This window comes from Fomitopsis serialis (genome assembly GCF_022376445.1).
Source record: "Fomitopsis serialis strain Sig1Antser10 chromosome Unknown B0H18scaffold_3, whole genome shotgun sequence".
NCBI classification, from domain to species: Eukaryota; Fungi; Basidiomycota; class Agaricomycetes; order Polyporales; family Fomitopsidaceae; genus Fomitopsis; species Fomitopsis serialis.
The window spans coordinates 1,394,919-1,421,205 of record NW_025954963.1 but is presented as its reverse complement, the minus strand read 5'-3'; the positions used below and the strand labels follow the sequence as shown (position 1 = coordinate 1,421,205).

The following is a 26,287-nucleotide window of genomic DNA, read 5'->3' as shown; positions in this document are numbered from 1 at the left end:
GCTCCGTCCGTGATTCCTTAATACATCAGTGGTCGCTGTAGCTGACTGCCGCACTGGCCACATACAGCGCCGGTGCCTGTTCCACCCAAGGACACTTTAGCTCAAGGTCCAACGAAGCAGATCAACCAGCACCTTCCTTGCCGTATGTTGTACATTCACCGCTGCGGCTCGCAATTCACCCTGATTACTACTCGTAGCAGCGCCAGATGAAGAGCTCCGACCTGTTTTTGATTTTTACTGGCATCTCGGCATGTCCGACGTTGACATTGCTGCACATGTGATGGATCACTTCGACAAGGAGAGCTATGGCATAACGTGAGTCTATGCAACCCTAGGCCTCGCGTCAGCCTACCTGAGTCGCGGACCCGGTCTTCAGTGTGTGGACTATCCGCCGCCGCCGCAAAGCATGGGGCATCCGGAGCACTTGTAAGCAGGGACACACCGTCGAAAGCATCCATACCCATGTGCAGGCGATCAAGAAGCAGTTCCCAAACATGGGAGCAGACCGACTCCGGAAGGTGCTGCGGCACAATGAGAAGATTCGCGTCTCCAAGTGAGTACCATTCTCAGATGCAGTTCAAGTTCTGTGGGTGCGCAGCACTAATTAATCGAAGGCCAGTCGTCCTTGAGTACCTGCGGCTTACAGAGCCTGAGGCAGTTGCGGCGAGGCGCTTTCGCAAGTTCACGCGCCGCCAATTTGTTGCAGCGGGTGTCCACGACATGTGGTGTATTGACCAGCATGAGAAGCTCAAGCGCCACGGCCTCTTTTGGCACGTTGGGCTCGATCCATTTCCTGGGGTTACGCATTGGTGCCGGGTGTGGTGGACGGTCAAGAATCCTACTCTGATCACGAGGTATCATCTGGATGCTGGGCGCAAACTACAAGGTATGAGGTTCCGCGGATAGCGACATGCATACGTAGTTCACTCAATATTCACCGGCCACTAGGAATTCCGCTCACAACTCAGAGTGATCCCGGTACAGAAAACTTCGGAGTTGCCTATGCGCAGACAGCTCTGCGCCACAGGCTCGATGCTGCGCTCTCTGGTTCCATTCAGCACCGCTTCTTTCGCAAGCACGGGAACATCAAACCTGAGATCTTCTGGTCATTGTTTCGTCGGTCATTCATTTCCGGATTCGAGCAGATGATCGATGATGGAGTCGAACAAGGGTGGTACGACATTGGAGATCCGCTTGAGATGTAAGCCAGATACACCTTGACCTTACTGCTGGCCTTCCTAAGTCTTGTTAAAGGTTGACATTCCGATACGTCTTCATACCATATCTCCAGCGTGAGACGGATGCCTGGGTCCATCTCCAGAACTGGACGAAGCGACGTGCAGACCGCAAGAAGGTCCTTCCAAATGGTATCCCAATGCTCGTGATGCAGAAGCCGCACAAATTCAATGCGGCCGATTACAAGGCTCGTCTTGTCTATTGCTCTGTTACTTTTGATAGTAGCTGAGCGACATACTAGATACCTGTCTCTGATGAGCTCTTTGATGAGATAGAGGCTATATATGCCCCTCGGGATGATCCCGTCTTCAAGCTTGTCCCAGACGAGTTTGCGCTGCGTGCCAATGCTGTGTGGACGGCTATTGGCCGTCCGGAACCCCAATTTGACACTGCCTGGGACATCTACCGGCGCATCCTTGCAGGTCTGCGCAGTATGCCCGCTGATGTCGCATTTCAGAACATGCTTGACGAAACAAGCGATACTCAGCAGGCTCATCACACGCCTGAAGAATCTGGTTACGAAATGTGTATGCCAGCTAACCTTGATGTTCCATTCGCTCGCCAGTGTATTGGAGATGTAGTTATTCCCTCAGAGCAAGTAGAGCAGAGCGACGCCGAGTCGGAGGCCGACTTGTTTGTTGATATCTCTGACACGGAGGCCGTCGATGATTCCGATAGTCATGGGATTGGGTTGGACTTCTTCTGATTAGTAGGATTGGACTAGCTCATACGTACTCGCAACTATACCAGCAATTCTGCCACTATAGATGTGAAAAGTAGTTCGTGTTGACTGATCTTGAGTCGGCAAAATGCATTGAGGGAAAGACTGCGGATTGCCAGCCTATTGCCATAACGGTCCATCCACTACTGCGACCGCGACCAGCTCGCCAGTCCTTGCTCATCCACCCGCATCATTGAGTCCTGCTTCGCTTTCATTCGGGTCTTAACTTTGGTACTCTACCGTAGGACTGCTGGCTGGTGCCGCGGCATGCCATGTCGGACTCGTCAAGCTCAAGGGTCATTGCCAGTGTGTCCTTTAACCCTGGCTCATCCTATGTCGCAGGCGATGCCATGGCTACATGCGAGAGGGCTGCTTGTCACAGGCAATATCCTTCTAGCCAGAGGAAGAAGGTCAATCTGAAAGGACAGAGTACTAGCAGCACTAAGCAAGTCATTCGTGTCTGCCCGGACTGCTATCGCTACTACAGCAGCAAGATTGGGTCTATTTCTGTCCCGAGAACCTCGACTCGGACGTCACAGTCTCCGAGTCAGAGTAAAGGTACCCGAATTCCATCTCTCACTTCACCAGGATTACGGGCTGATAAATTCTATGAATATCACCACATAGCATCGGGCCAGCCAGTTTCGGTGGCGAATCATGATCAGATTCGCAAACAAGTCTCAGCTGCACAAAGAGGTATGTTACAAAATTCTTTTAGGCCCTGATACTGTAGTCATCCAAGGCTGCATCTCTGGGAGCAGGAAACCAGTCGAACGTGCAACCTGTTGCGCTATCGCGGTCGCACCAACTTGAATTCCCACGTGTATCAATGCCGCCGCCGCCGCCTGTCCCGCCGCCTCGCAAAACATCTGGATCGCAACGACCCCTCTTCCCACAGGGCCATGCACCTGGCCCGTCTGGGCAAGGACGTCCTTTCATTATGCCCCCTCTTGCTGTTCCCTTGCCCTCCGCCTTGTGTTATCCTGAGGCCCATAGTGAATATCGGGAGACCCGAGACATGCTTCGAATGCGCGCACAGTCAGCGGGCTACACAGAACATACCGTCGTCTTGAGTGCCCGGCTAGTGACAAAGGAGAAAGGCCGTGCGAACCCACGTCTAATCATGGTATGTTCATACACTGATTGACAAGTCTCCTATGATTGACTATTTTCGGCCTATCTCTCGTTGTACAGCCCGCCCAGACACTGCACATCAGCAAATCGGGCAATTTCTGAGCATCTGGGGGACTGACGGAGACCCCTCAGAGTGACTCAGAGCACCAGATAGCTCAGATTCCTCAGAATAGTTCAGACTTGTCAGATAGTTCAATGAGCCAATGTGGTTGTATAGGACTGTCCCATATAATAAATCATCTATTCAATTCCCAATAATTCCGGTAGATGTCGATGACAAGAGAGCATTGTACGTAGAGAATACATGGTGAGTAACTACACTAAAGCAGATGGTCGCCGTCGACACAGGCTCACGAGTCGCACCATCTATTCACTCTTTCGCACCATCTGCTGTCCCGCCCACATTGTCTGCCGCCTCGCTCGTGTCTCGCCGTCTCGCCGGTGACATCTGCTGACTCGCCCGCCCCATGTACCCTCTCTCGACCCGTCTGCCGTCTCGTCTGCCGTCTCGTCTGCCCCATCTGCTATCTTGGCCACCCCATATACTCGTTTGCTATCCTACTCGCATGGGCCGGCGGGACCCGCAGATCATCTTTCGTCAGCTACCACCTTCACTGGCCGCGAACATTCACCGGACGAGCGTGCGGGCCGGCACGTTTGCGAGTCGGCAGTGCATACCGTGCAGGAATGTGTATACGTTCGCTGGCGATGGGGCGCGCGAGGGCGGAACACAGTGTTTGACTCGGATGACTGGCGGGTGGGTGTAGATAAAGTCGCTCAGCGCCACGAGGTCGAAGGACAACGTGGGCTGTGATGTACGCGGGCCAATTGCTAGGCTAGTGGTTCACGCGTAGCTGGTCGAGATGTGGTGGGCGGTGTCTTGGTTAACCGTGAGACATCGCACAGTGGGAGGTAGTGTACGGGCACGCACGCAGCCGTTAGCAGAGCCTGTGAGATGAGCTTTGTGAGTAGATTAAGACGGTTGTCGATACTCGTACGTACCTTCGTTCAACTTGTCCTATTGTGTGTCGAGCGCGGCAGTAGGTGTGAGAGAAGTCGTGTCGGGAGCGATGCGCTGCAGGTGTGGGCGTCGGGACATGAGTCAATGAAAATCGAACGGTGTTGAAGAACAAACCTCCGGCAGCTAGGGCCGAGCACGGGTATATCTATGGGTGTCCCGAGCTCGACCCGTACCCATGACCCGCCCGGGTACAGACTCATCTGAGCTGGTACGGGTTTCGTGCGGGTGAAGGCGGGATTATGGATCCACGGGTAAACGGGCGAGCAGGAGCGCAGACAAGAGGAAGCGGGAGCGGTACAAGTGGGCGAAAGGGTGGGCAGGCGAACGGGCGCACGGGTGGGCAGACGAGCGTGCGCACGGGTGAACTGGCGGGTGGGCGGACGAGCCGGAGCGAGGTGAATTGGCGAGCGAGCTGGTAGGATCGTGCGGGTGCGTGCGGGCAGGACATCGAGGACGACGGCGGAAGGGCAGGAGCGGGTTGATGAGAGAGCTAGTGGGGAGGCGAGCCGCGAGACTAGACGAACGAGAGCAAACGGGCAGGCGCGTGTGCTACCAAGAGATTAAGGACGAGCACGCGAGAACGCGCGAGTGGGCGAACCAGCAAGAAGGCGAGCGCGGGCGAGTAGGCAGATAGGCGGGCATAGTAAGAGGGCTGGCGACTTGGAGCAGGCGGGCGAACAGGTAAGAACACACTCACCTGTACTATCCCTGCTACTATCCCTTCCATGCCCCCCCAGCTCCGTGTTACCCTCGATTCTCCTTCGCTTTCTGCATGTGCCTTGAGTGTGACGCTACCGTGCGGTGTTGAAGTGGAGTCGGCGTCGACGTGGAGGCTGCGACAGGCTGCGACTCGCGACAAGTGCTAAGCGCCTCAGCCACGACACGTCACGCGCGCTCGCTGGACTTCGACTCTCAGTCCGCCTTCAAGCTTCAAGCTTCACTAGCACTGTCAGCCCGCTCTGCTTCGCCCTTGCTTGCCCACCGCCGACCTCCAGTACAGACCTGTGGACCCGTCCGCAAGAGACGCCATGTGCGCCGGACCATTACGCGGCTCAAGATCGCGCTGTATGCGACTGCAACGAGCCCCAGCGACGCACGAAGAGCGTCGCTGGAGGCTAGCGAAGGGCTAGAATGCAGGGAGGAATGCGGGTTGTGACCAGCAGGGCAAATGAATCAGGTGAGTACATCGCTTTTTTACCTCCACTCCGAGAATGCCCACCAAGGACAAGTGGATGGAGTCGAACACAACGGAGACAGTCCCGGCGCACGTTTGCTTAACAAGTGCAAGTGCATACCGATACAACGCGCACTGGTACAACAAGGCTAGCTCGGCGTGCAAGGGCCCACCGAGCATCGACTTGTTGAGGACGGGCACGCCACGGTATCCCCTTACTGGGTTTTCTGCCAACTCGCTCGCTCGCCAACTCGGTCGGCCGCTTTCGCTCTCTCCCTCTCCCTAGCTCGCCCACCCGCTCGCCTTCCGTCTCACACACCCACTATTCCACTCGCCTGCTGTTTCACGCGCCCGCCGCTCTCCTCGCCTGTTGTTGAACCCGCTGTCGCTCTCCTCGCCCGCCGTCCTGCTCGCCTGCGTGTCCTGCGCCCACTGTCTCGCTCTCCCTGTCGTCCCTCTCACGTGTGTCCCTCTCGCTGCCCTACTTACCTGCCGTGTCGCTCACCCACCGTCCCGCTCGCCCGTACAGACCCGTGCATGACTCCCCAGACCCACTGACCCGCGCCGCACCCGTACCCGCTGTGGCGGGTCTGTACCGGGACGGTCCGGGTCGAGCCTGGATATAGCCATGCTCGGCCGTAGCTGTCATGTGCAAGCTCGAGAAGTGTATATGCTTCGAGCACGAACATGGCGAGGAGGAGCATAGCCCGCCCGCTGTACTTACACCAGCCTGACGAACCCGAGCCGAGCGAGTGCCAGCCCGCCCAGTTCCGCTCCGTGTAAGTCCGCCGAGCAATGATCCACGAGCGAGTGCGAGCTCACCAAGCCTGGTGCATGCGAGCCCGACAGATAGTCGACACGCACGGTTCTCATCCCGCGGACGCTGCGCCACCTCGACGTGCAGCACTGGGACGAGGTGCACGGCCCGAAGTACGAGATATTGATGCAGATGAGGTGCGAGTACATGTGAATCCTGACGGCGTGCGACCAGCTGACGACACAAGCCCGCTAGCGTAAACCCAACAGGTATGCAACATACTGTGCACGGACCCAACAGCATTGAAGAGCCGGCCGCCTATGTATACTGATCTCGAACTGACGCGCACTGGTACGACGCGGGCTAGTTCGCCAAGCCCGGTACGATCCAGCTAAATGACCATGACTGCGACAGGTCCACCGGGGCACCCGGCGCGGCATGTAAGGGCCCGCCGAGCAACAGCCCGGCATGCCCCAGCTCGACGCGCATAGGCTCGTGAAGGACGAGCGTGCTGTACCCCAGCACGAGAAGGAGCCAGGGCACCGAGTACGAACACGACGAGCGGGAGTGAGCCCGATACATGTGTGAACCCACTCGGCAGTAGTAGCTCGCACACGCGTACAATACATAATGATTAGCTCGTGTTCTTTTGTACAGCAGTAGCAATGAATACAATACAAAATATATGATTTCGTTGATTTCTTGTGTCCTGGCTGAACGAGCTGACCAGCTGAGTAGTCTGACATGCTGTCTGAACGTTCTGAGGATCCTGTCTGATGAGTTAGGATCGAAAGAAATCGAGGTCATGAGGGCTGATGCTCTGAGGCAATCTGAAGCAATCTGAAGGCTTCTGAAGGCTTCTGAAGCCTCTGAGATGGCCGTCAGACAGATTGCGCAAGTTCCTGATGCAGTATATACCCTCCAGCGTCAACAAGCACAATTTGACGAACCTCATCCTCCATGCTTTCAGTGGAGTTTGGCTCGAGGAGTATCGCGGTCATCGCCTTCAGCCAGATCACATCAGGGCGTTATTGAACTCAAGGCAGTGTGACGTTGATGACGACGACCATCCAATCAGGGATCTCTGTGGTGGTGTTCAAGCGAACGGCAAGCCAAAGAAAGTAGCTCAGCAGATCATCGTCATGGCTGTGATTGACAGCAAGGTCGTCTCTGATGCCGAGTTCTATAAGAAAACTCATGCAAAGCTATCACCTGCCATTGAGGATGCCGATGTCGGACTGGACCCAGGTGACTGTGACTCGGACGAGGTTCGTCGAAGACCCCCTTCTCATTTGATTTTTCCCTTAAGTTAACTTGTTTGTATAGCCAGTCACGGAGCTAGTAGTCGCTTCAATCACTGCTCGCCCTCAGAGACTGAGTCAGAGTCCATCGCTCTCCATACCAGGCAACCGCCTTCAGGCTCCATCCCGCCCTCCGCAGCCACGGCCTCGCCCCCTCGCAAAATCACTTCAAAAGCGAAAGAGAGATAACTTGCCCCCGCAATTTGAGTCGCAGGCCTCGGATCGGCAGGTTTGCATCTATTTGATTCTTTCTTGTGCAGAATAGGTCACTAACATGTTCATTTCATCGCTAGCCTGACAGGATGCTACAGTACGAGCCGCAGCCTGTTACTCTGGACCATGCGCCCGGGCCTAGTACGCTGGAGCCACAGGAGTCAGCTGCAAAGCGGCGCCGTCTCGGAGCGCCTGTCGCTGATGGTTCACTGAATGATTCTCGCGATGTCTCCATCCTTCCCGATGCGAATTCTTCTGTAGTCCGCATTCAGCGGGCTCTTTCTGGTCAACGTGAACCGCAGTCTAAGGAGATATTGGGCTTCTGTGAGTCTTTATGTTTGTCGCCATGATAAAAGTGATTGTCTTGCTGATGCTGCTGCCACATCTTGAACCACGTATTCCTGAATATCTAGTGAGTGCAACTGGTGTCCCGATTTTGTTCTATGACTGCCCAGTTAGGTCGTACAACGATCTCATTAGCGAGCATGCAACGTCCAACACCAGTGGGTTTCTCACTTGGATGCGCGAGACTCAACCTGTCGCAGCAACAATGTTCTACAACACTGGCCACCGAGTCCAGTCTGGCGCTTTCAAGACGATGCGACGTGGACGTATCAACCCATCACCATTCGAACCCAGCATCTCCTCGCCTGATGGACGTGTTGCAGTGAAGCAGCTACGCAACAGCACTGCCACCAGCATCTCATCTGGTAGCAGTGTCCAGCCAGATGACTCGGATCACGTCACAGTCCTGACGGAGCATGTTGCGCAGCTTGTCACTGACGTGCTTGCTACGCTTTGGGCAGACGCACTTCTCCGGGCCGTCTACGAGTTTATTGACACGTACGAGGCCAAGCACCGCTCAACATTCCCTTGGGAGATCCCTCGCTTTCGTTACGTCCGCACGGGTTTGGCAGTTACAAATGTTCCCGACAGTGCCATGCGCCCCAGGGACAAGGCCGTGTATCTGGTGGAGGAACTAATCGATTCAGAGGTGGAAGGCGAGTGGAGAAAGTATATGAACAATAACACAGCTCGTCATCGCTTCATCGATATGAACAACTCGGATCCACAGAACTTCAAGCGAGCAGAGTTCCTCGCGTTCTGTCAGCACTTCCAATATTGGCATACGAGCACTCAAGCTTTTACTGCTGACTTCCAAGGTACGACTCCTCGGAGACATGATCGCTTCAAGTTGTTTCTTCGTAGACACAGACAAGCTCACAAAGAGACGATACTCATTAGGAGGCAATACTCTATTGTCGGATCCGCAGATCATCACAGATCCGTAAGTTTGAATTGTTTTGGCTGTCTCTTCCGATATTCTGATGCCATTTGGACTCTGGTAGCTGCCTTGGCCGCGAATTGTTCAGCAAAGGGAACCTCGCCAATACACACCGCAACTTCAAGCGCGACCACGTCTGCAACACCTTCTGCAAGTACTTCGAGCTACCGGACTGCGGCGAGTTATGAAGCTTCAGATCTTCATCAGAAAGGCTTTCGACTCTCGAGCGACCAAGTGGGCGTCGGCCGCCGGGTAAGTGAGTCATGATGATTGGCTCCGAGTTACAGTCCAGTTTCACTTGAAGTACTGACTTGGGATCCTGGACGTCCATTGCAGTATATCATTCGTTCAGCAAGACGTGCTAATGTTCATAGTAGTATCGAGTTTTAATCACTGCGACTTTCTGAACTACGCTACATTCATCACTACGCTGCCACGCATCCACATATGCTGATAATCCTCCATCTCACACTTTCCCTCACTACCTATGTGCTTACTGTAATGCAGCCGAATTGGCGTCGTGATTCTCCAAGTCCAGTCGACTAGTCACTGGCACTATAAAACGAGTTTGAGCCTTACTAGTAGGCTCCGAGTCGAATTCCCGGACTTATGGCTCCGAGTGAGTCTCCATTGAACCTCGTCACAAGCAGAGACTCCGAGTCTATGGAGTCAGCACGCCCATTCAAGAGCGCAGCGCGCGAGAATGAGTCTGATTGGCAGACTGCAGTATTCGACCCGCAAGTCAGTAACGCCGCTGCGAGATTCCGACTGAGCGGCTTCGTCGGGCGCTAGCCGCCGGTCAAGTTCGTGTGGATGATTGTAGGCGGGGGATTATTTTCTAAGGTACAGTCACCGAATTATGACAAACATAGGGCTCTTAATATATGGTATCCTGACTTTCAGTTGCCTCACGCACCATTGAAGGGCTGCACCACGGCTCGTCACTCGTGAGGCCCGGGCTCATTAATATTGCCTTGTAGGTGCCACAGGCCCGTAGCAAACAACAGATACACTTACATATGAACAGGTACTCAGTGTATTCGACATGTGCTAGGCACTGAACTCGTACGTGCTAGGGCGGAGCTCGCTATGGGCGACAACGACAACGAAGCACGCGCGTCGGGGGTGTGGCGCGGCGCGGCGTGGTCGGATGTGGCGCGTCGCCTAACCGTGACCCGATAACCGAGATCACGGATCACGAGATGTCACTTCTGTGACAGGAAGCGAGGCTGCTCACTTTTGGTTTCCATACTGAGGACCTAGAGAAACTGGGTGCGCTCAGAGTCACTGGCCGGTGCGAACAGTCAGACGCAAGCGATGTTTGCGATTCAGTTTGATTCGCCGAAATGAACCGATCCGACGATCCGACGAGTTTTCGATGATCACGGGACCGTGACGCGTCTTACGTACCACAGCGCGGCGACTGAGTCAGAGCGACGCGAAGGAATGAACTTGAACCATGATCTGCACTTTGAGTAACTCACCGTACATCGATGTTGGGTTTGTACGGGCGTACAAACCCAACATCAATGTAGGAACACAACTTCAAGGAAAGTTCTAGTGTATTACTAGTAACTGGACGCGGTACCCGGTGAGTCTCATGCGCATCTGCATGCGAAGCAGCGACGTGGTGCTCTTCACTGCAGTCCGAGACTGTCCTCCATGAAAATGTATCTAGAGATGATGACTGACGGGTCGTGCAGCATAAAGTGTACGAGCGTGGTCAGCCGCCGCCAAATTTCGATTCGCCCTTCAGGTTGAATCGAAATTCGGGGGCTGACCACACCCAAAGGCTTTATATACGGCCGTCAGTAGCCATCCGCTCCTTCAATTGTGCTATCTACTACCATCATCTCAGTGCTTTTGTACGATCCCCTACCACACCTTTCTCTCACAACTCCCACTCTTGCTGTCATGCCTTCCTCCAAGCTCTTCCGCCAGGCAATCATCTCGCAAATGTTGGTGGTAGCACCGGGTGCCGCAACGGCGGGTATGGACGCTGCAGAGTCTGTACCCGTTCGTGAACATAGGCGCCCTTCTTGTGCTACCTCCACCAAGTTCAGCGAGGTGCGCCTCGAGCACATGCAGCAGGCCCAACAAAAGCAGGGGCAGGCCCCCGCCTCCGCATCAGCTCTGAGCTATCCCTCCGGCTCGAGCAGGTCACATATCATTCGCTCAGTCTCCAAGCTATTCGCAAAGTCTCGCGGTAAGCCTGTTCCCGAGCTCGCGAGAGGGCGTCCGCGTCAACGCCGTACTATCTCAGGTGGATCCAACGACGACTCTGAGCGGATGCGTGCCCGGTCGCCACCGAAGGTCACCTCGACAAAAGCTAGGGTCTCGATGCCGCGGGTGCATAGGATGGTCAAGGCTCCAATGACGGCGGTTCCCTCGCCTGCCTACAAGCCTGTCCGCTCCCGCCCATTTACGATCATCGAGGCCGTACAGACGGGCACATCTGTCGTGGCTGTGAATCACCTTCGAACCCTCCCGGTGGCTAAGGCTGCTCCTACAAGTTCTCTTTCGTGAGTGGCAGCCGCAACTAATTGTGGGGATTCGAGTTCTGACGGTTCTGCCCTAGTGAGCCGAAGGTTAAGAGGGGACCCTCGCCGCTGTCCCAATCGTTCTGGACGTCGCCCGACGAGTCGATTCCCCGCACGCCTGCTGTCCCTGCTGTCCCTGTTGGCACGCCCGCTGACCTTCCCCAGCTGCCGACGCCAGGGACGAGTCTGCGATGAACTGGGAGCCCGTTCCGCCTCCCATGATTTGTACCCTCTCCTCTACCACGGCTTCCTCCTCGAGCTCCATCCCTCCCACGCCAATCGACGAGGACACAGTCATGGTCGATGTGTTCGATGTGGACTTCAGCGCTAGTGTCGACGTTCTCCCCTTCGCAGAGGACAAGCATGCGAAGCCCGAGGACTCCACACTTCTTCCCTCGCGCCCTATGAAGCCCCTGCCAGTTCGTCGTCGCCCTCGTGCGCCTGTTGAGGTGCCAATGCCTCCGGCCGCTTCTACTGATGACGAGGCTGGCACCCTGATCGCATCGGACTCGGAACTCGAGCGCCAGCTCTGGGCGGACATGAACGACATTCTAGGGCATGAGGATGAGCCTGCTAGGTTCTGCTTTCCTCCGGAGGGGATCCCCGCCGTTGCATTCCTCCCCGCTTCGGTTCCTCCGCCTGTCGTCGCCGTCGTAGGGAGGTCCTTCCCTGCGTTCTCCGCCAATGACGCCGACTCGGACTCCGATGAGTCCCTGCTGGAAGCGTTCCATCCGGCGGCGAAGACAGTCCCGGAGGTCGTCGTCACGCCAGCGACGCCGGCGGTCGTCTCCCGAGCAGACTTCAAGGAGGCAGGGACGCAGCGCTCTGTGGTTGCGCCTGCTCGGTCGATGGACGATCTGTGGGAGGAGTTTTTCGGCCCGGAGGTGGACGTGTAGTGAATGAGTGCTTGCTTTGTTGGACCGGACGCTTGATACTTAGGATACGTTACGTTACGATCGCACCGACGGACCTACTACCCTCCCTTCCCTCCCTCCCCTCCCTTCCATTAGACTACAGACTGGACCTACCCATACTGAGCTACGGACATTCCCCATTGTCTACTGAGCTTCTTCTGGTTCTCTTTCAGACCTCAGCCTCAACTCAAACCGCAGCACACCATCCCTCGCACCGTCCCCCACACCGTCCCTGGTTCGAGCGAACTGAGGATCACCTCAAGACCTCAAGACCACCCCAGGATTGGCCCCAGGACTAGGATATCTCCAGGTATGGGCCCAATGTCGTCCGGTATGATCACCAGTGCGAGGAGTCATGACCTAATGACCACTGAATCTGCTGGCCTTCGGCGGGCTCAAGTAGTACTAATCAGCCTTCTATATCCGTTATTTCCATGCGTTTGACCCTTTACAGAGATGCGCGTCAAGGCAAGCGGGCCCCATGAAGTCCGGGAAGTGGAAGGTGAGTCGATCGGGAGCGCTGGAATCTGATTATATACTGAGTGTCTCGTGCGCAGACTGCAATTGGGTTTTCTTCCTGAGGAATCCGAAAGGTCGTGGCGCAATGGGAAGGCCCCTACCGGCGTGCTGCGGCCCTAGGATGGGGGGTTTTAGTGGGTAGTATACCTGAGCGACCGTCGCTGCTCGGCGACGGGAGCGACGAAGGTCTGAGTCTCACACCGTTCATCCTTGGGGAGGTTCTCTCCACAGGGATGTTCGTGCGTCAATGCATCTTTCCCTGGGGAAACGAGGATTACCTCGTTGTAGCCGACTGGCCCTCTAAAAAGAAAAAAAACCTCGAGCATCATCTGCGACTGTTGAAATATAACAATGCATGTAAAGAGACAGCAATGTACCCGACTAGAGCAAAAAGACAATAGATACGCACTCATTCCTACCGCTTCGCCTTCTTTATACTCCTCCGTGCCCCCTTCTTGTCTTTCATTGGCTTCTCCTCGCCAACGTCCGCCTTCCTCTTCTGGCCGGTCACAGCGGTTTTGACACTGACGACGGTAGATTTGCCACCGCCTTCACCGTTCGCGAGCTTGGCTACCTGCGCCTCAGCCACGCTCCAATTTGCTGAGGAGTCGTCAATGGCGTACCTATAGTGGAAAAGCTCTGTAAGCGGCACGAACACCACTAACGATGAAATTCAATCGTGGCAGGGTACAGCAGACTCACTTGCTCAAATCGAGCGAGTCAATCATTTGCCGTTGCTTTTCCCGCAGCGACTTCGTCACCTCGTCGCCAGCATCCTTCAGCTCGTCCGTAATGCTCGTCTCAACGGGCTTCCAGTTTGTCGCACTGGCGTCCCCGTCAATACGAGATGCCGCGGGCTCCTCTGGCATCTCGGCACTGATGGCTTGTCGCTGAATGTCGTGCAGCCGTTTGCTGATCTTCTTAACAATCTTAACGAAGAGCGCTAGGACCTGAGAAACCGGAAGCTGCAGCTCGGACTGTGTGCGATGGCATGAGTTTCCTTCATGTACTCCCAGAGCATGAGCTTACCTCAACCTCCTCAACCGTCTTGCGTTGCGCACCCAATGCAAGTAATATTGAGCTTTGCACGGCGCTGAGGTGGACATCCTCGACTAGCCGCTTCTCGAAGTACAGAGAAGCGACAGTTGGCAGCAAATCCAAGATAACATGGTAGTCAAGCATGTTGTTGGCATATGATTCCAAGCGTTTGAGGTCGAAGGGCGACAGGATGAAGGACAACTCCCGGTTTGTCAGCTCTGCGGAGAAGAGGTTCATTGAGCATACTTAGTATATGACAAATGAGATTTCCCACCTTTCGTACGCTCTGAACCCAGCTTCTTGACTCCATTGTTCGCGGCTTCCAAGATGCTCAAAGCCGTGACACTGCCGAATTCCCTGAACTTGAACGATAGCAACGACAGGAATCGTCTCCGGAAGTCTGGGGGTTTGATGAGCGGGATAGACACAACGAGAGTTCCAACACTTACCTTTGGCGAACTCTCCGAGCCACTCGAGTTCGCTATTCATCGACGTGTTCAGGCCCCGCGCCATGACACACGTGTGCTCCCCTGTAAGCTCGCTCGTCGTCTGTCGAACATACAACGGGACATATCCCGCACGCTTCCAGAATCTGAGAAGCTGCGGCGTGAGACCGTAAGACACACCGAGGTAGTCGATTGTCTCAGGTTTCCGCTCAGTAAGGCGCTGGAGCAGTGGTGGCATTGCTGTCGCCGATCGGATAGTTGGCTTGTCCGTCAGGAGATTTGTAGATTCGTCGATCGCAGCGGGGTCAGGGTAGGATGGTTCCAGCTGAGCGGTTTCGTCGAGATTGAAGTACTCCCCGCTATAGAATGAGTTCAGAGCCTGCAGTGCGCGTGCTCCGTAGCCCATCTGAGTAGTACACACTCGTTAGGCACTCTCCGCCGAAGACAGGACAGTCAACTCACATTGGCATAGTCCGGATGTGTCGCAATACGAACTATTCGTGCTCCAGAGAGCAGCGCAAACTTGTTCTCCTGGAATTGTTGAGAAATCAACCAAGGAATCATGTCTCCGCCCGCTCTGTAGCCTCGGCTCAGCCCGTCCAGAATCGCCTGCTTGCTGATGTTGCCCTCCAGCGCGACCTGCAGCACGACGAGTGGCTCCGGAAGTGTGCTCTCATCGTCCTTAATCGGCGGCAACAACACAAACAAGTGGTGCGCAGGTGCGTCGCTCAGTAACTGCAAGTCGTTCGGCTGGTTCTTATAGTGACTCGCGACGTACAGCGCCATCATGCGCTGCAGGAACACCTCCGACGCGGGGTGATAGCTAAACAGCGTGTCGCGCGACACGTAGAACAGCTCGCACTGCGACGGATGCGGCGTGCTGTGCACCGCGCTCTTCGGCGCGACCGTCGCGTCGAGGCAGAGCAGCGCGTTCAGCCACTTCTCGACCTTGTCGCCCGTGCCATACCGGATCGGCGTCTCGAGTTTGATCTCGCGCAGTGTGCGCGACTTGGGCGGGGCCTTCGCGAGGGGCTTCTTGGACGAGCTTGCTGTAGGGGCGGCGTCGTCTGCGGACGCGTCTTTTGAGAGGGTGGGTCGGGTGCTCTCGCGCAGCTGCTGGATGAGCTTGAGGGACAGCGACCGGCCCGTGCCTTCGTAGCCGTTGATGGTGGAGGCCATGAAGACTAGGTATGGGCCGATCAGGTTGCGTACGAGTGGTAGTGGGATAGCGGCGGCTTCATCGATGATGACCAGCTCGGCTTGCCCGAGTACATGAGCGTCTTGTGGTTGGATGTACTAGAACTTGGAGTAAGTGGGGGAACGGGTGGATGCGCAAGATACGTACCTGGATGGTCTGTCGATGTTGCCGGAAGACATTGACTCGCACGATGGCCTTGTTGAAGTCCGGATTCGTACTTTGTGCGATGTCATAGTCAAGGTGCTCTTCATAACCAAGCGCGTCCATGCCCTTGAACACGAAGTCAAACAGCGTCTTCAAGTTCTCCGGGCTGGGACTCGTCACGAAGATGTTCGAGTACCCATGCGCGAGCGCCGCGGCGATCGCAAGACCGAGAGCCGCAGACTTGCCTCGTCCACGGGCCGCGGTGAGGGTGACCGTGGAGCTCAGCGTCTTCTCCGCAATCGCATCGACGAATGTGAGAATCGCCTGCGCTTGGTCGAGGGTCTTCGAGAGCTTAATCAGTTCGCCAACGGGCTTCGTGTCTGCGAGACTATCCTTGAGGTCCTTCAGCTCGCCTTCGGCCTTGCCCTTCCCGCGTTCCTCCTCGATGGGTTTGATGTCCTTGCCACGGGATATAGGGAGGACGTTGAGCTCGTCATCCAATACAAGACAGTCGTCGCAGGAACCGAGAGAGAGGATGAAGCGTTCGTTGAAGCGAGCAACCACGGTATCGTGCGCAGACGTTCGGTACCGGGCATGAACGTCCTGCACGCAATCAGCGTGAGGTTTCAAGGAGTCAGGCGCATGGACGTACCATAGACATAGTATACAACTGTCTCAGCGAACTCATCGTCTTAAGCAAGATCACGACCAAACCGCCTCCCTCCACCGTCTCGATCGTCCGTGCGAGTAGGTTCGGCGTTATCGCCTCGAAGTCCTGCAGTACACACATCCCATACGTCTGACCAAGGATCTTGTGCGACTCCTTTAGTACGTGTAGCGAATGTCGGTGACGGTGATAAAAATCTCGAAGGGGTCTTGCTCGTTGGGCTCTCGGACACCACGCTTCACATCACGCTTGATCTTTGCCTCTCGCTTCTTGCGGTGACTAAGAACAAAGTCAGACCTATTTATTTGGATTAAGGCTCTCCGACTCACCTCGTAAATCCCAGTTCCTTCTTGTAACACCATAGGACGGAAGGCCGCGCAGACACGCGGGCTTGGGAGAGCAGGAAGTGCAGGTTCACGACCTATGTGGGTTGAGCTACTACACAGATCCATGTGAGATGTAGCAACGCAGCTCACCTGGTCCCTTCCCTTGTCTCCAACTAGTACTACGAATGAACGGTGGTTCTTCTTGACATTGTTATTGATGAGGATGGGCAAGCGGGGGTCGAGCTGCTTGCGCATGTCGTTCTACCGACTGTTGAAGGAAGAAGATAGATCGAGCCTTCCAATAGTACAGCTTCCCTCTTGAAAGATCCAACCCCGCTTTCTAGAGGCCTGAGTGCAATAATTGGTGAGGGAGCGAGTGGAGAAGGACAAGTATGATCGCGAGCGTCTAACTAAATTTCCAGTACCCAGACGCTGATTGGCTGAGCGAAGGATCATCCACCGGTCCGCCCAACTTGCGCCCAACTCCCCGTCTTCGTTTTCAACCACCATCTCCGTCGCTGGGTTGCATGCTGTCTCCGCATGGAGAGTCACGATGTTTTTTTCGGCTTCCTTTGTGTCAACACTGCTCGTCGAATTGCTGACAGCTTTCTCTGACGGATTTCCGAGTCTCCATGGACGTAACGATCCTTGGTTCTGTTCTCACTGGTCTGCGACTCCGTCCGCACTGGCGATACAGCACCAGCTCCTAGCCTTACCGAAACAACATCATCTGACCTGACCCTCTGAGGCGATTCCGGTTACCTGGACAATCAAAGCCCGTTAGTGGTGCCAAAGGAAAGAGCACTACACGCTTTGTCCATAATGGTATGGGTGTCGTACTCCGGAGCCAGTCGTATAAAGACCACACGTACGTGCTCCTCCTTTCAAACGTCAACCAGCATACACCCAGAAACACGCCTTTGTTTACTCTTCCCGTTCGTCTTCGCCATCAACCCTATTCGCAATGACTTCAGTCTCCTCTCCCCCATCTCGCCGTCCCAACACTCGCCGCAAACAATGCCTGTGCGGAAACTGGTTCAGTGTCAAGCCCGAGCGTGACAGATACTGCTCGAAGGCGTGCGCACTCGTCGACTCGTGGAACACGTTGGTGGCAGGCGAGTCGCACTACAGGCGGGAGATGGCGGCGAGAGAAACGATGCGGGCGGTCTCGGCGAAGCGGGTGGCGTCGAGCAGAACCCTACGGACCCCAGAGGTCACCGCTGCTATCACCGTTGGTCAGTACAGCGGGCCTGCGGATCAAGCTAGTCACTACGGCGCATTCGATAAAGCTGGTAGCCATCGTGCTCGACCGGCTGCGGGCGATGCGCTCCCAAAGCCACGAAACTGCGTCGCGTGCAGTCGACGATGCACCTCTTCTCGCTTGCGAGATGCCAGCCCAGCCAGCCTCTGGACACGTTCTCGCCGGCACCCTCACACCGCGTCAGGCAGGACAAGCGGAGAGTTTGATCCCCGTGGTAGTCTTTCTTGTCACCAAGGGAGACGATGGCAGGCGAGCTGCGCCAGCAAATGTTTGTCTCACGGATCCACATCGTTGCCTTGTACCTTTCACGACCAAGGAAAGGACATTGCTTCTTCCCTTACACGACTTGAGTTTGCAGAGATTCCGAACTACAAAATGCCTATCCCCAATCATCATCCTTGCACCATTCCCTTCGTTCGTTCCAGGTGCATCACATATCGTTGTATCCCCATGACTTGCTTCGTTCTTCTCGGTTGTTGTATTACTGTAGATTAGTGGCAACTGGTGTACGGCCCTCGGGATTGTCCCCTATGTATGACTACGTATTTGTTGGGTAGCCAACTTCTCACAAAGGCACCGTAAAGCTCATGGAGGCGAGGTACTTAGACCGGACCAGAGTCGGACTGGCGTACTACAGAACTTAACCGGATGTGCTCGAACTGGACGAGCGCCTGGTGTTATCAGCTGTTCTTTACATACTCCCGCCGCCGTATCGTGTCATGAGTGCCGCGACCGCGGAAGAGGGACCGACGAGCAGCCTCGCCGCCCGGGCGTGGGCTGAGTGCATATCATATAAGTCCATCCCCTGAATCCACGCAATCTCTTCTCCCCTCCCATGTCGACGACCCAGCAGCCCGTCTCCGACGCAATCCTCACCCAGATCCTTGGCCGGCTCGAGGCCCTCCAGGTCTCCCAGCAGGCATTGCAAGCCAAGGTGCGTGTGGAACACGATGGAACCGTTGCGCGGCAGCTGAAGCGGAATCGCAGCTAGATGCGTTGACCAACCCGCCTGTGAGCCCGGTGTCTTCGCCGCCCCGCAATGGCATCCCTATTCCCCAAGCACACTCGCGAGAGGGGTCCCTGTCCGGGATCACGGCGACGACGATCTCGCCCCTGAACTCTTTGACGGGCACGCAGTCGCCACCGACCCCTGCCTTGAATATTGACAAGGACAAGCCGTTGGGCGACAAGGAGCGCGAGAGATTGCTGTACCCGGGGCGAGTCCTGTTGACGAGTGAGTTGACGACCTCTTCCGTGAATGTCGTTGCAGGGCCTCCTATGTCGGTCGTGGACTTGCGTCCCAGTGAAGCTATCCACCAGCGGCGGATGGCTACGATCATGGCCACACACGCGGATCTTCTTTGATCACCTGTTTCTGACAATTTAGAGGACAGTCTCAAAATGAGCCTCCAAGACTCAGTTGCTCTTAGCCCTAGCGAGTGAGTCCCTCGACTGGAGATGTTGACGTGCTTGGACCTCTCTGAACGATTGGAATCCTTCCTACTCGAGCTCAAGTGTGAGGCGGCGACGACATCCATGTTCTTCTCAATGACTTCATACATAGCGCCTCAGAGCTGAAGCCAATGATGGTGGTCGGACTTCGCTTGGAATTGTTGAGACTAAACAACCTCCTTCGTTATGCTGACATCTGTCGCCTCTAGCCTACCCGGACCAGCACGGCATCAAGCCCTACCCTCTCCAATGGGGCGTCGCAGACCCCTCCGTACGCGGCCCCGTCATCTGCTCGCGCCTCCCCTCCTCCATCAAGCAGCGGAACGCCCTCGGTGCGCACTCCGGCTCCTACTCCATCTACCGCGCGCTCGCGATGCGATGGGCACGCTCATGCCCTCGCACAAGCCGATACTCAAGACCGAGCCGAGCTTCTCGATCACGCCGCAGCCGGGATGGTCGGACCCGACGAAGATCGTCTCGTTCGACCCGTGGGGCCACGTCGTCCCGCAGGTGTTCCGGCGCGAGCTGGAGGAGCTCGGCTTGGATGTGCGCCCGAGCATCGCGGTCACTCGGGGGCATTGAAGCTGAGCGAGATTGACGAGACGACGAGGAAGGGGGACTTGGTGGTGGATGGGAAGATTCTGATCAAGAGCTTGCCGTTGAGGAATGCGGATGGGACGGAGAGCACGGCGGACTCTGGTGTGGAGATTGCTATCAACAAGGCTGCTGTTGAGCCTGTGTGGTACCTCCCGGGTGTTGCAGAGCGGTTCGGCATGTGAGTTTGTGAGGCTTGCAGAAGCAGATCGTATGTTGACGTCGTGGATAGCTCCGAGAGCCTGCTCCGACGAGCACTGTTCGAGGACACCGGAGGCATGTATCCCGAACTCATCACTCGACCAGACATCAAGGTCTTCCTTCCTCCAATCGGTAACCTCACTGCGTACATTTGTGAGTAGCGTTCATTCACCGCGAGTCAACTACCAACAACGTCCCTTAGTCGGCAATCCTGCATATCTCCACGACGAGACAAAGGAGCTGACATTGCGTGTACATGACGAATGTATGTTCCCCACTTCTTAAAGCATAACCCCATCTTACATGGCGTTCACAGGCAATGGTTCCGATGTGTTCGGATCTGACATCTGTACATGCAAGCCATACCTGATTTACGCCATCGAGGAGTGTGTCCGCTGTGCCCAGCGCGGAGGCGTCGGCCTCGTGGTCTACTTCCGCAAGGAGGGTCGTGCGCTAGGCGAAGTTACCAAGTACGTTCCTCTTCATGCCCTGCGAAGTCACTGCTGATCGGCGGACAGGTACTTGGTCTACAACCTACGCAAGCGGGGTGTTGACTCTGCAGACAAGTACTTCAAGGCGACGGAGCTCATCGCAGGTGTCAAGGACATGCGCTTCCAGGCGCTCATGCCGGACGTCCTGCACTGGTTCGGTATCAAGAAGATCGACAACATGGTTTCTATGAGTGACATGTACGCCTCCTTCGCGTTAGGGAAAGAGCAGAGGCTGAATCATGCATCACTACAGGAAATATGACGCGATTGTACAGTCCGGTATCCCGATTATCAAACGCTATGACATTCCTGGTACGTGCCACGCCCATGCTTCACCTTCGGAACTCATTCTCCCGCAGAGCATCTTCTGCCACCCGACTCTCGTGTGGAGATCGACGCAAAGATTGCGGCTGGATACTTCAGCAACGCGAAAGTTGTCACCGAGGCCGACCTCATCAAGACTGTCGGGCGCACGTGGGAGGAGACGGAGCATTGAGATCGGGCTTTAGAAATTCATGGTGTAGCTCGGCCACCATCTGCAGCTGGGTGCGACGTCTTGCTTATTGTAACGTTGTAATGATACAGTATCTGCGATATCTAACCACAGGCTAAATGCGATTGAAGGTGTGCGATGGATAGCGTCCATATATCATAGCAACATAGCCGTATATGTGATATCATCTCCTCGATGCTCACCATTCATACTCGGGCACCTCATCACCCCAGGTGTTATCTTCCTCGTCTATGGCGTCCTCCTCTTCCTCTTCCTCCAATACTCGCAACTTCTTGATCGCCTGTTCGGCAGCAGCAAAGCGGACCTCCTCCTGACTCGCCCTGCTGCGATACACCTCCGTCACCTTCAAGAGCTCCTCTCCGTCCAAAATTACAGCGCAACTGACGTTCCCCTTCGTCTTCTCCACAGCGAGTTTGACCTTCTGCTGCGGGTCTTGCTGGGCGGCCCAAATCGACAAGCGCGAGATGGGGTGCAGCACGTCCATCTCATTGCGCGTGATGATGCGCTCGAGGACGTCCATGATGCCGAGGGTGCGCAGCACGTCGCACACAGCCGTGAAGTCACCCTCGGAGTCTAGGAACACGGCGCCGAGCAAGCTCTCAACCATGTCGCTGAGGAACTTGGGGGCCTGCAAGCTGGTCAGCGCTGCCCAAGGGTAGATGGTCTTCTGCTTGAGAGCCTTCTCGATCTCGGGGCCAATCTTCTCGAAGCGCGTGGAGGTGACGTTCTGGTCCTCCAGGACACGGTGGCTGGAGTGCAGCAGGCACTGCCAGAGGTAGATCTTCTGCTCCTCGGTGCCAACGGTTACGCCGCTCGTCGGTGACCACGAGGGGTTCGGCGACTCGCAAGTGGTGAACGTCTTGAGACAGAAGTATGCTAGGAAGTGCGAGTTGACAAGGCCCTCTTTTCGCAGATGCATATGGCCGGGCTTGTAATTCCATCCCTCGGCATGATAGAGCATGTCGGTGACGATCATGTCCAATGCGCAATCTCCTAGGAACTCCAGCCGTTCGTAGGACATGGTGGCCAAGTCGCCGGTGTAGCTGGCGTGGGTCAGGGCCTGTATGAGCAAGGCTTTACGCGTGAAGTTGTAACCGATCATGCGTTCGACGAGAGTGAGCTGGGGAGGAGGTACATCGAGTTCCTCATGCCTTGCCAATACTTCGTCGATGTGGGTCGTGAGCTTCTTCCAGGACAACCCCAGGCCGAACAGCGCTGCGCATTCCACTGCAAGATCGAAACCTCCGTGCTCGTACGCGGCGCCGAGCAGCGACTCTACAACATCCGCGAGGACCTTGGTCGACAGCTCCTGGGTCTGCTTTTTCTTCCTTTTCTTCTTATTACCTTCGTCTTTCGTCTCCTCTTCGGCGGGCTTCGGTTCAGGCTTGGACTCGGGCTCGGGCTCGGGCTCGTTGACGACAGAATCCGAGAGGTAGCGTGGCTTCCACTTTCTCGGTACGAATCGGTCTCGAATGATCCACTTGTATAGGCCCTTCTCAATAGCAGCTTTGGCTAGCTGCACATTGGAGACGGCGTGATCCTTCCGCCTGGCGAGGTAACCCTCGTGCCAAAACGGATGGTCGGCAAAAAGCTGGGTGCTTGTCAAGCATTTCAAGACACAATCCCCGAGCGTCTCAAGTCGTTGATAGTTGAGTGGCTGGTCGTTGACCATCATCTCTTGAGCAACGGGAGCTGTGGTAGCGATGCGGAGGAGATCGAATGCGACTTTGGCAACGGAGTCCGCTGGTAACAGCTCGTTGCGAAGAGATACGACGGTGAGGGCATTCGACATCCACCTGAGGATCGAAGGAAGATACATAGCGTACTGTAGATCTTCCTTCGATACGAGCTCGACGGTTGTATACTTCGGCAGAAGGTAGACTGCCTCGTCGCGGCCTAGTCCAGCTGTATCCGAAGCTAACGGCGCAAGGAAGTTCGCTCGCTGAGGGAACTCCTTGACCTGAAGCAAGGGATACGTGGTAGTCGCGTCGGGGAAGCCATCGTATCTCTCCCGCAGCTTGTCCTCGTCTTCAGTACTCAACGGACCGTTGAACCAACGCACAAATTGGAAGGGCTTGCCGAACTTCTCGTTCGGCCGAATGAGTGCCAGATCTGTGGGCAGGCCGTACTGCTGGCGCAGCATATCCGCGTTTGCCCTCGTGTTTGTCTCCAGACGAACGTCGGTACCACGATCGATCCGCTCTTGCATCCACTTTCGCCGGTCCTCCCAGGAATGCTCATCTGGGCCCTCCTCTGCCGGCAAGAACAAGTAGGCGAAAGCGCGATCGTCCGGTTTCATACGCGCAAAATACAGAGTCGAGAACATCCGATGGCTATACGTGCGAGCACGCTCAAGGTAGGCCTCGTCCTGGCCTACCTTGCCCATCGGACGCACCAAGACGTGAGTGGCACCCCTGCCTGGGATGTATATCGTCGGCATCTCCTCCTCAGCGAACGCAGGCAGCGGGTTCGGTGTCAACATGGTCAGAGCCGGTAGGCCGTCAATGACCATTTCGGCCTTCCACCACGTATCCTCGTCTGCCTTCGGTGCCCAAGGATCCGTCTGGATGGATACTTTTTCTGTGCCAGCGCGCTTCTCGATATCGGCTAGCAACTTCTTGACCTCTTCTCCTTTGTCGGGCTCGATCGCGCTCATCAAAGGCAGGAGATGATCGTTGAGGAGCTTGGCCTCGTGCAGCGCAACGTAGGCGTTGAAAGCCGCATGCTTCTGTGCCGACCTCTTCGTCTTGTGTTCTCGCGGTGTAGCGAATTTCCTGAGACTGAGGAGATCGACCGTTCAGCGCCGATTATTGGTAGTATGAGCCACTAGTGAACTTACTGTGAGGGAAGGCATCGTGGAAGTGTGACCGTAGCTCCCCATGGCCCCTGATATGGCGGCATGTCTTTGAGACGGTCCTGCTGCGAGTGCCAGTCTTCGGGGTAGTCGGGTGGATCGAGGTCATATAGCGCGTGCTGTCCGCCATACGACGCGTTGGGCAAAACAGAACAGAAGTGGTTGAGGTGACTTGTCACAGAGTCAAGCGTAAGGACAGCGCTGTAAGCCCAGTACTCAGCGAGCAAACAGCATATATCGTGACGGAAACATACCCAGTAGATTCAACAAGGTACGTACGCTCGTCGTGATCGTCGTCTTCCTCAAAGGTTTCCGGGGCCACCCTGTTCGGGTCTGTATAGAGATCCATCATCTGTTGTTCGATGCCGATCCACTTCTGAATGTCTTGCTCGTGCTGTGAGTCTTGCTCCAACATCATGATGAAGCTACTCCTTTGCTGCCGGGCTCTTCCTCGACTTTGCGCCCAAGAGACAACGTTCGGAGGAGCATCAAAGCGAATGACGCTACCACATGCCTGGATGTCGATGCCCTCCTCAGCGACGGAGGTGGAGACGATCAGGTTCTTGTCGCCGCCGCGGAACTCTGCCAGCGTGTTCACTTGCGACTCCTTCACGATCTCGCGGGTGATGTCAAGGAAGGAGTGGCGCTTGAAACTCGACGAGCTTCCTAGGAGACAGCCGATGCGGAAGAGCTGCGCAGTCTCTGGGAGTCGGGACAGCACTTCCGCTAGGGCAATCACCGTGTCCCGCCGAGTGACGAAGATGAGGCCGCTGTACGTCTCGTCTGCCAGCCGAAAGTCTTCCTCTTCAGTGACCAAGCACGAGACCAGCGCTTGGACCTTTGGCGTGAGCATATGCCGGATCTCGTCGGGGTCCGTCGAGACAGGGACGACGTTCACCTTGTCGAGATTGTCGAGCAGGTAACGCTTCTCGTTCGCTTGCCAGCTAGTCATGATATTGTTGTATGGGTTCGCCGCGCGGCGGGCCTGCTCGATGACCTTGACGATGTACCAGTCTGCCGCCCACTCTCCAAGTTCCATGCATATCTCTTCGGCGGCCCTCAAGAAGTCCCTGAGACCCCGATGCGTGAAGGTGTCCGCCTTGTGAATGACCTTCGACAGCTTCTGGTCGATGCGGTGCCGTTCTTCCGCTGAATGCGCTCGTGCCAGTTGACCACGCATGGATTGCACGTACGGATCGTGCTCGATATTGAGCGAGTCGACCACTGTTTTGAGCGAGAACGTGTTGTAAGATGGTAGTGTCTCCCAATCGTATGATGGAGAGCTATGAAGGACGTGCTTGAAAACCGGCCTATGAACATATTGAGCGAGCTCCTCTCGGTGCATGCGCGACGAGCGGATGATGCTATCGAGATTGTGTTCGAGTTTACTGCAAAGAAAGTGTTATCATTCAGGATATTTCCAGCGATAGGTGTCAGAGCTTACTCGAATGCGGCATCTGGGTTACCGCCATAAATCGGACTAGCTGTCAGGCCGAGCACCATGGGACGAGCCCGGTCATACGATCCGGAGTTCCGAGTGCGCTTGTTCAAGTTGAAGTAGAATTGTTGCATGATCATGTTATACGGATGCTTAGCGATCGCATGGTGGGCTTCGTCATAGACAAGAAGACCTATGTCCATACCCAGATCAACGTAACCCTGCGCATATAAGCTTCCGATCAGAACTTTTGATCGTGAAGTCAGACGTAGACTTACATGCAGAAGTGCATCTAGCAGGACCTGTGGCGTAGAGACGATGATCCTATGAGATTCTAGAACACGTCGCCATAGATCTCGGTCTTTCCACTGGTTGGGCTCCGATGCGCCCGAGATCATGCATACAGGTACTGGGATGGCTTTGCGGATGACATCGCATTGCTGCTCGACAAGCGCCACTGTAGGTGCGAAGAACCACGATACCTGGAACAATCGATGTCAACGAGAATGCAGACGAGGGAATAACTCACCTTTCGCGGTTCCCGCTCCGCCTCATGCTTCATGCGCAGCACGGCGATATGCGTCTTGCCAGATCCCGTATCAAGCGCAATGATGAGGTTGGACCGCAAGCTCTCTTCAAGGAGTTCCTGTTGGTAGCTGCGCGTGTGGAATACAGTCGCCGCGGCATTGGCGACTTCCGGAGGTGTAGTATCGCCCATTTCGCTCATTAGCGACGCGTGTCCTAAGCAAAAGGCTAAGCATGTTTCAATAGAGGACTGATGCTGACAACATCCACAGAGGACAGTGGGCGACCAAGGATCGAGATCGAAACGGCAGTAGTGCGATCTC

The 26,287-nt window shown here is 55.6% G+C and overlaps 9 protein-coding genes across 9 annotated transcripts; 5 read left to right on the top strand and 4 right to left on the bottom strand.

Moving 5' to 3' along the window:
* Positions 1-202: 202 nt before the first annotated feature.
* B0H18DRAFT_926645 (uncharacterized protein) lies at positions 203-1,942 on the top strand (the record flags this gene model as incomplete). The annotated part of the gene is made up of 6 exons (XM_048041639.1): positions 203-315; positions 377-553; positions 615-886; positions 949-1,201; positions 1,255-1,432; positions 1,478-1,942. The coding sequence occupies exons 1-6, from the start codon at positions 251-253 to the stop codon at positions 1,940-1,942; spliced, it is 1,410 nt and encodes a 469-aa protein (XP_047899965.1). The 5' UTR covers positions 203-250.
* Positions 1,943-4,100: 2,158 nt separating this feature from the next.
* On the bottom strand, positions 4,101-4,927 carry B0H18DRAFT_327279 (uncharacterized protein). The gene is made up of 4 exons (XM_048037595.1): positions 4,810-4,927; positions 4,637-4,764; positions 4,227-4,524; positions 4,101-4,166 (listed from the first exon to the last, which is right to left on the bottom strand). Exons 1-3 carry the CDS (start codon positions 4,837-4,839, stop codon positions 4,350-4,352), a joined length of 333 nt encoding a protein of 110 aa, XP_047899964.1. The 5' UTR covers positions 4,840-4,927; the 3' UTR covers positions 4,101-4,166; positions 4,227-4,349.
* Positions 4,928-5,462: 535 nt separating this feature from the next.
* B0H18DRAFT_974568 (uncharacterized protein) lies at positions 5,463-6,736 on the bottom strand. The gene is given in 6 exon segments (XM_048044017.1): positions 5,463-5,700; positions 5,720-5,775; positions 5,846-6,113; positions 6,147-6,394; positions 6,458-6,650; positions 6,682-6,736. The coding sequence occupies 4 exon segments, from the start codon at positions 6,344-6,346 to the stop codon at positions 5,598-5,600; spliced, it is 627 nt and encodes a 208-aa protein (XP_047899963.1). The 5' UTR covers positions 6,347-6,394; positions 6,458-6,650; positions 6,682-6,736; the 3' UTR covers positions 5,463-5,597.
* A 955-nt stretch (positions 6,737-7,691) lies between these two features.
* Positions 7,692-9,467, top strand: B0H18DRAFT_974566 (uncharacterized protein). Its single transcript, XM_048044016.1, has 4 exons — positions 7,692-7,881; positions 7,943-8,720; positions 8,803-8,845; positions 8,907-9,467. The coding sequence occupies exons 2-4, from the start codon at positions 8,078-8,080 to the stop codon at positions 9,028-9,030; spliced, it is 810 nt and encodes a 269-aa protein (XP_047899962.1). The 5' UTR covers positions 7,692-7,881; positions 7,943-8,077; the 3' UTR covers positions 9,031-9,467.
* A 1,677-nt stretch (positions 9,468-11,144) lies between these two features.
* B0H18DRAFT_974561 (uncharacterized protein) lies at positions 11,145-12,286 on the top strand. Its single transcript, XM_048044015.1, has 3 exons — positions 11,145-11,364; positions 11,421-11,520; positions 11,568-12,286. The coding sequence occupies exons 1-3, from the start codon at positions 11,183-11,185 to the stop codon at positions 12,276-12,278; spliced, it is 993 nt and encodes a 330-aa protein (XP_047899961.1). The 5' UTR covers positions 11,145-11,182; the 3' UTR covers positions 12,279-12,286.
* An 828-nt stretch (positions 12,287-13,114) lies between these two features.
* B0H18DRAFT_974559 (GNAT acetyltransferase 2-domain-containing protein) lies at positions 13,115-17,006 on the bottom strand. The gene is made up of 11 exons (XM_048044014.1): positions 16,785-17,006; positions 16,638-16,729; positions 16,494-16,587; positions 16,294-16,464; positions 15,645-16,244; positions 14,762-15,595; positions 14,303-14,705; positions 14,128-14,253; positions 13,845-14,071; positions 13,518-13,792; positions 13,115-13,438 (listed from the first exon to the last, which is right to left on the bottom strand). The coding sequence occupies exons 1-11, from the start codon at positions 16,887-16,889 to the stop codon at positions 13,231-13,233; spliced, it is 3,135 nt and encodes a 1,044-aa protein (XP_047899960.1). The 5' UTR covers positions 16,890-17,006; the 3' UTR covers positions 13,115-13,230.
* Positions 17,007-17,130: 124 nt separating this feature from the next.
* B0H18DRAFT_327188 (uncharacterized protein) lies at positions 17,131-18,540 on the top strand. The gene has a single exon (XM_048037594.1). The coding sequence runs from the start codon at positions 17,599-17,601 to the stop codon at positions 18,388-18,390; it is 792 nt and encodes a 263-aa protein (XP_047899959.1). The 5' UTR covers positions 17,131-17,598; the 3' UTR covers positions 18,391-18,540.
* A 190-nt stretch (positions 18,541-18,730) lies between these two features.
* On the top strand, positions 18,731-21,129 carry B0H18DRAFT_1113964 (GTP cyclohydrolase N terminal-domain-containing protein; the record flags this gene model as incomplete). Its single annotated transcript, XM_048033054.1, has 11 exons — positions 18,731-18,829; positions 18,883-19,129; positions 19,557-19,618; positions 19,753-19,893; positions 19,941-20,122; positions 20,174-20,295; positions 20,345-20,407; positions 20,459-20,612; positions 20,661-20,831; positions 20,887-20,945; positions 20,993-21,129. 11 exons carry the CDS (start codon positions 18,731-18,733, stop codon positions 21,127-21,129), a joined length of 1,437 nt encoding a protein of 478 aa, XP_047899958.1.
* A 196-nt stretch (positions 21,130-21,325) lies between these two features.
* On the bottom strand, positions 21,326-26,157 carry B0H18DRAFT_868482 (P-loop containing nucleoside triphosphate hydrolase protein; the record flags this gene model as incomplete). The annotated part of the gene is made up of 6 exons (XM_048039947.1): positions 21,326-23,927; positions 23,987-24,202; positions 24,256-25,389; positions 25,446-25,660; positions 25,718-25,921; positions 25,969-26,157. 6 exons carry the CDS (start codon positions 26,155-26,157, stop codon positions 21,326-21,328), a joined length of 4,560 nt encoding a protein of 1,519 aa, XP_047899957.1.
* Positions 26,158-26,287: the final 130 nt, after the last annotated feature.

Coding starts and splice junctions, on each gene's coding strand:
- B0H18DRAFT_327279 (XM_048037595.1), bottom strand. CDS start 4,839: ATGGAAGGGATAGTAGCAGGGATAGTACAG. Junction 4,765..4,809: donor TAGTAGCAGGGATAGTACAG/GTGAGTGTGTTC, acceptor CCAAGTCGCCAG/CCCTCTTACTATGCCCGCCT. Junction 4,525..4,636: donor GCGCCTGCCCGTTTGCTCTC/GTTCGTCTAGTC, acceptor CGATCCTACCAG/CTCGCTCGCCAATTCACCTC.
- B0H18DRAFT_327188 (XM_048037594.1), top strand. CDS start 17,599: ATGACTTCAGTCTCCTCTCCCCCATCTCGCCGTCCCAACACTCGCCGC.
- B0H18DRAFT_974568 (XM_048044017.1), bottom strand. CDS start 6,346: ATGCTGTTGGGTCCGTGCACAGTATGTTGCATACCTGTTGGGTTTACG. Junction 6,114..6,146: donor CCGCGGGATGAGAACCGTGC/GTGTCGACTATC, acceptor CGCATGCACCAG/GCTTGGTGAGCTCGCACTCG. Junction 5,776..5,845: donor CGGGTACGGGTGCGGCGCGG/GTCAGTGGGTCT, acceptor GCGACACGGCAG/GTAAGTAGGGCAGCGAGAGG.
- B0H18DRAFT_974561 (XM_048044015.1), top strand. CDS start 11,183: ATGCCGCGGGTGCATAGGATGGTCAAGGCTCCAATGACGGCGGTTCCC. Junction 11,365..11,420: donor GCTCCTACAAGTTCTCTTTC/GTGAGTGGCAGC, acceptor GTTCTGCCCTAG/TGAGCCGAAGGTTAAGAGGG. Junction 11,521..11,567: donor CTGCTGTCCCTGCTGTCCCT/GTTGGCACGCCC, acceptor GCCAGGGACGAG/TCTGCGATGAACTGGGAGCC.
- B0H18DRAFT_974566 (XM_048044016.1), top strand. CDS start 8,078: ATGCGCGAGACTCAACCTGTCGCAGCAACAATGTTCTACAACACTGGC. Junction 8,721..8,802: donor TTTTACTGCTGACTTCCAAG/GTACGACTCCTC, acceptor GATACTCATTAG/GAGGCAATACTCTATTGTCG. Junction 8,846..8,906: donor CCGCAGATCATCACAGATCC/GTAAGTTTGAAT, acceptor GGACTCTGGTAG/CTGCCTTGGCCGCGAATTGT.
- B0H18DRAFT_974559 (XM_048044014.1), bottom strand. CDS start 16,889: ATGCGCAAGCAGCTCGACCCCCGCTTGCCCATCCTCATCAATAACAAT. Junction 15,596..15,644: donor AACATCGACAGACCATCCAG/GTACGTATCTTG, acceptor TCCAAGTTCTAG/TACATCCAACCACAAGACGC. Junction 14,254..14,302: donor GCTCGGAGAGTTCGCCAAAG/GTAAGTGTTGGA, acceptor TCAAACCCCCAG/ACTTCCGGAGACGATTCCTG.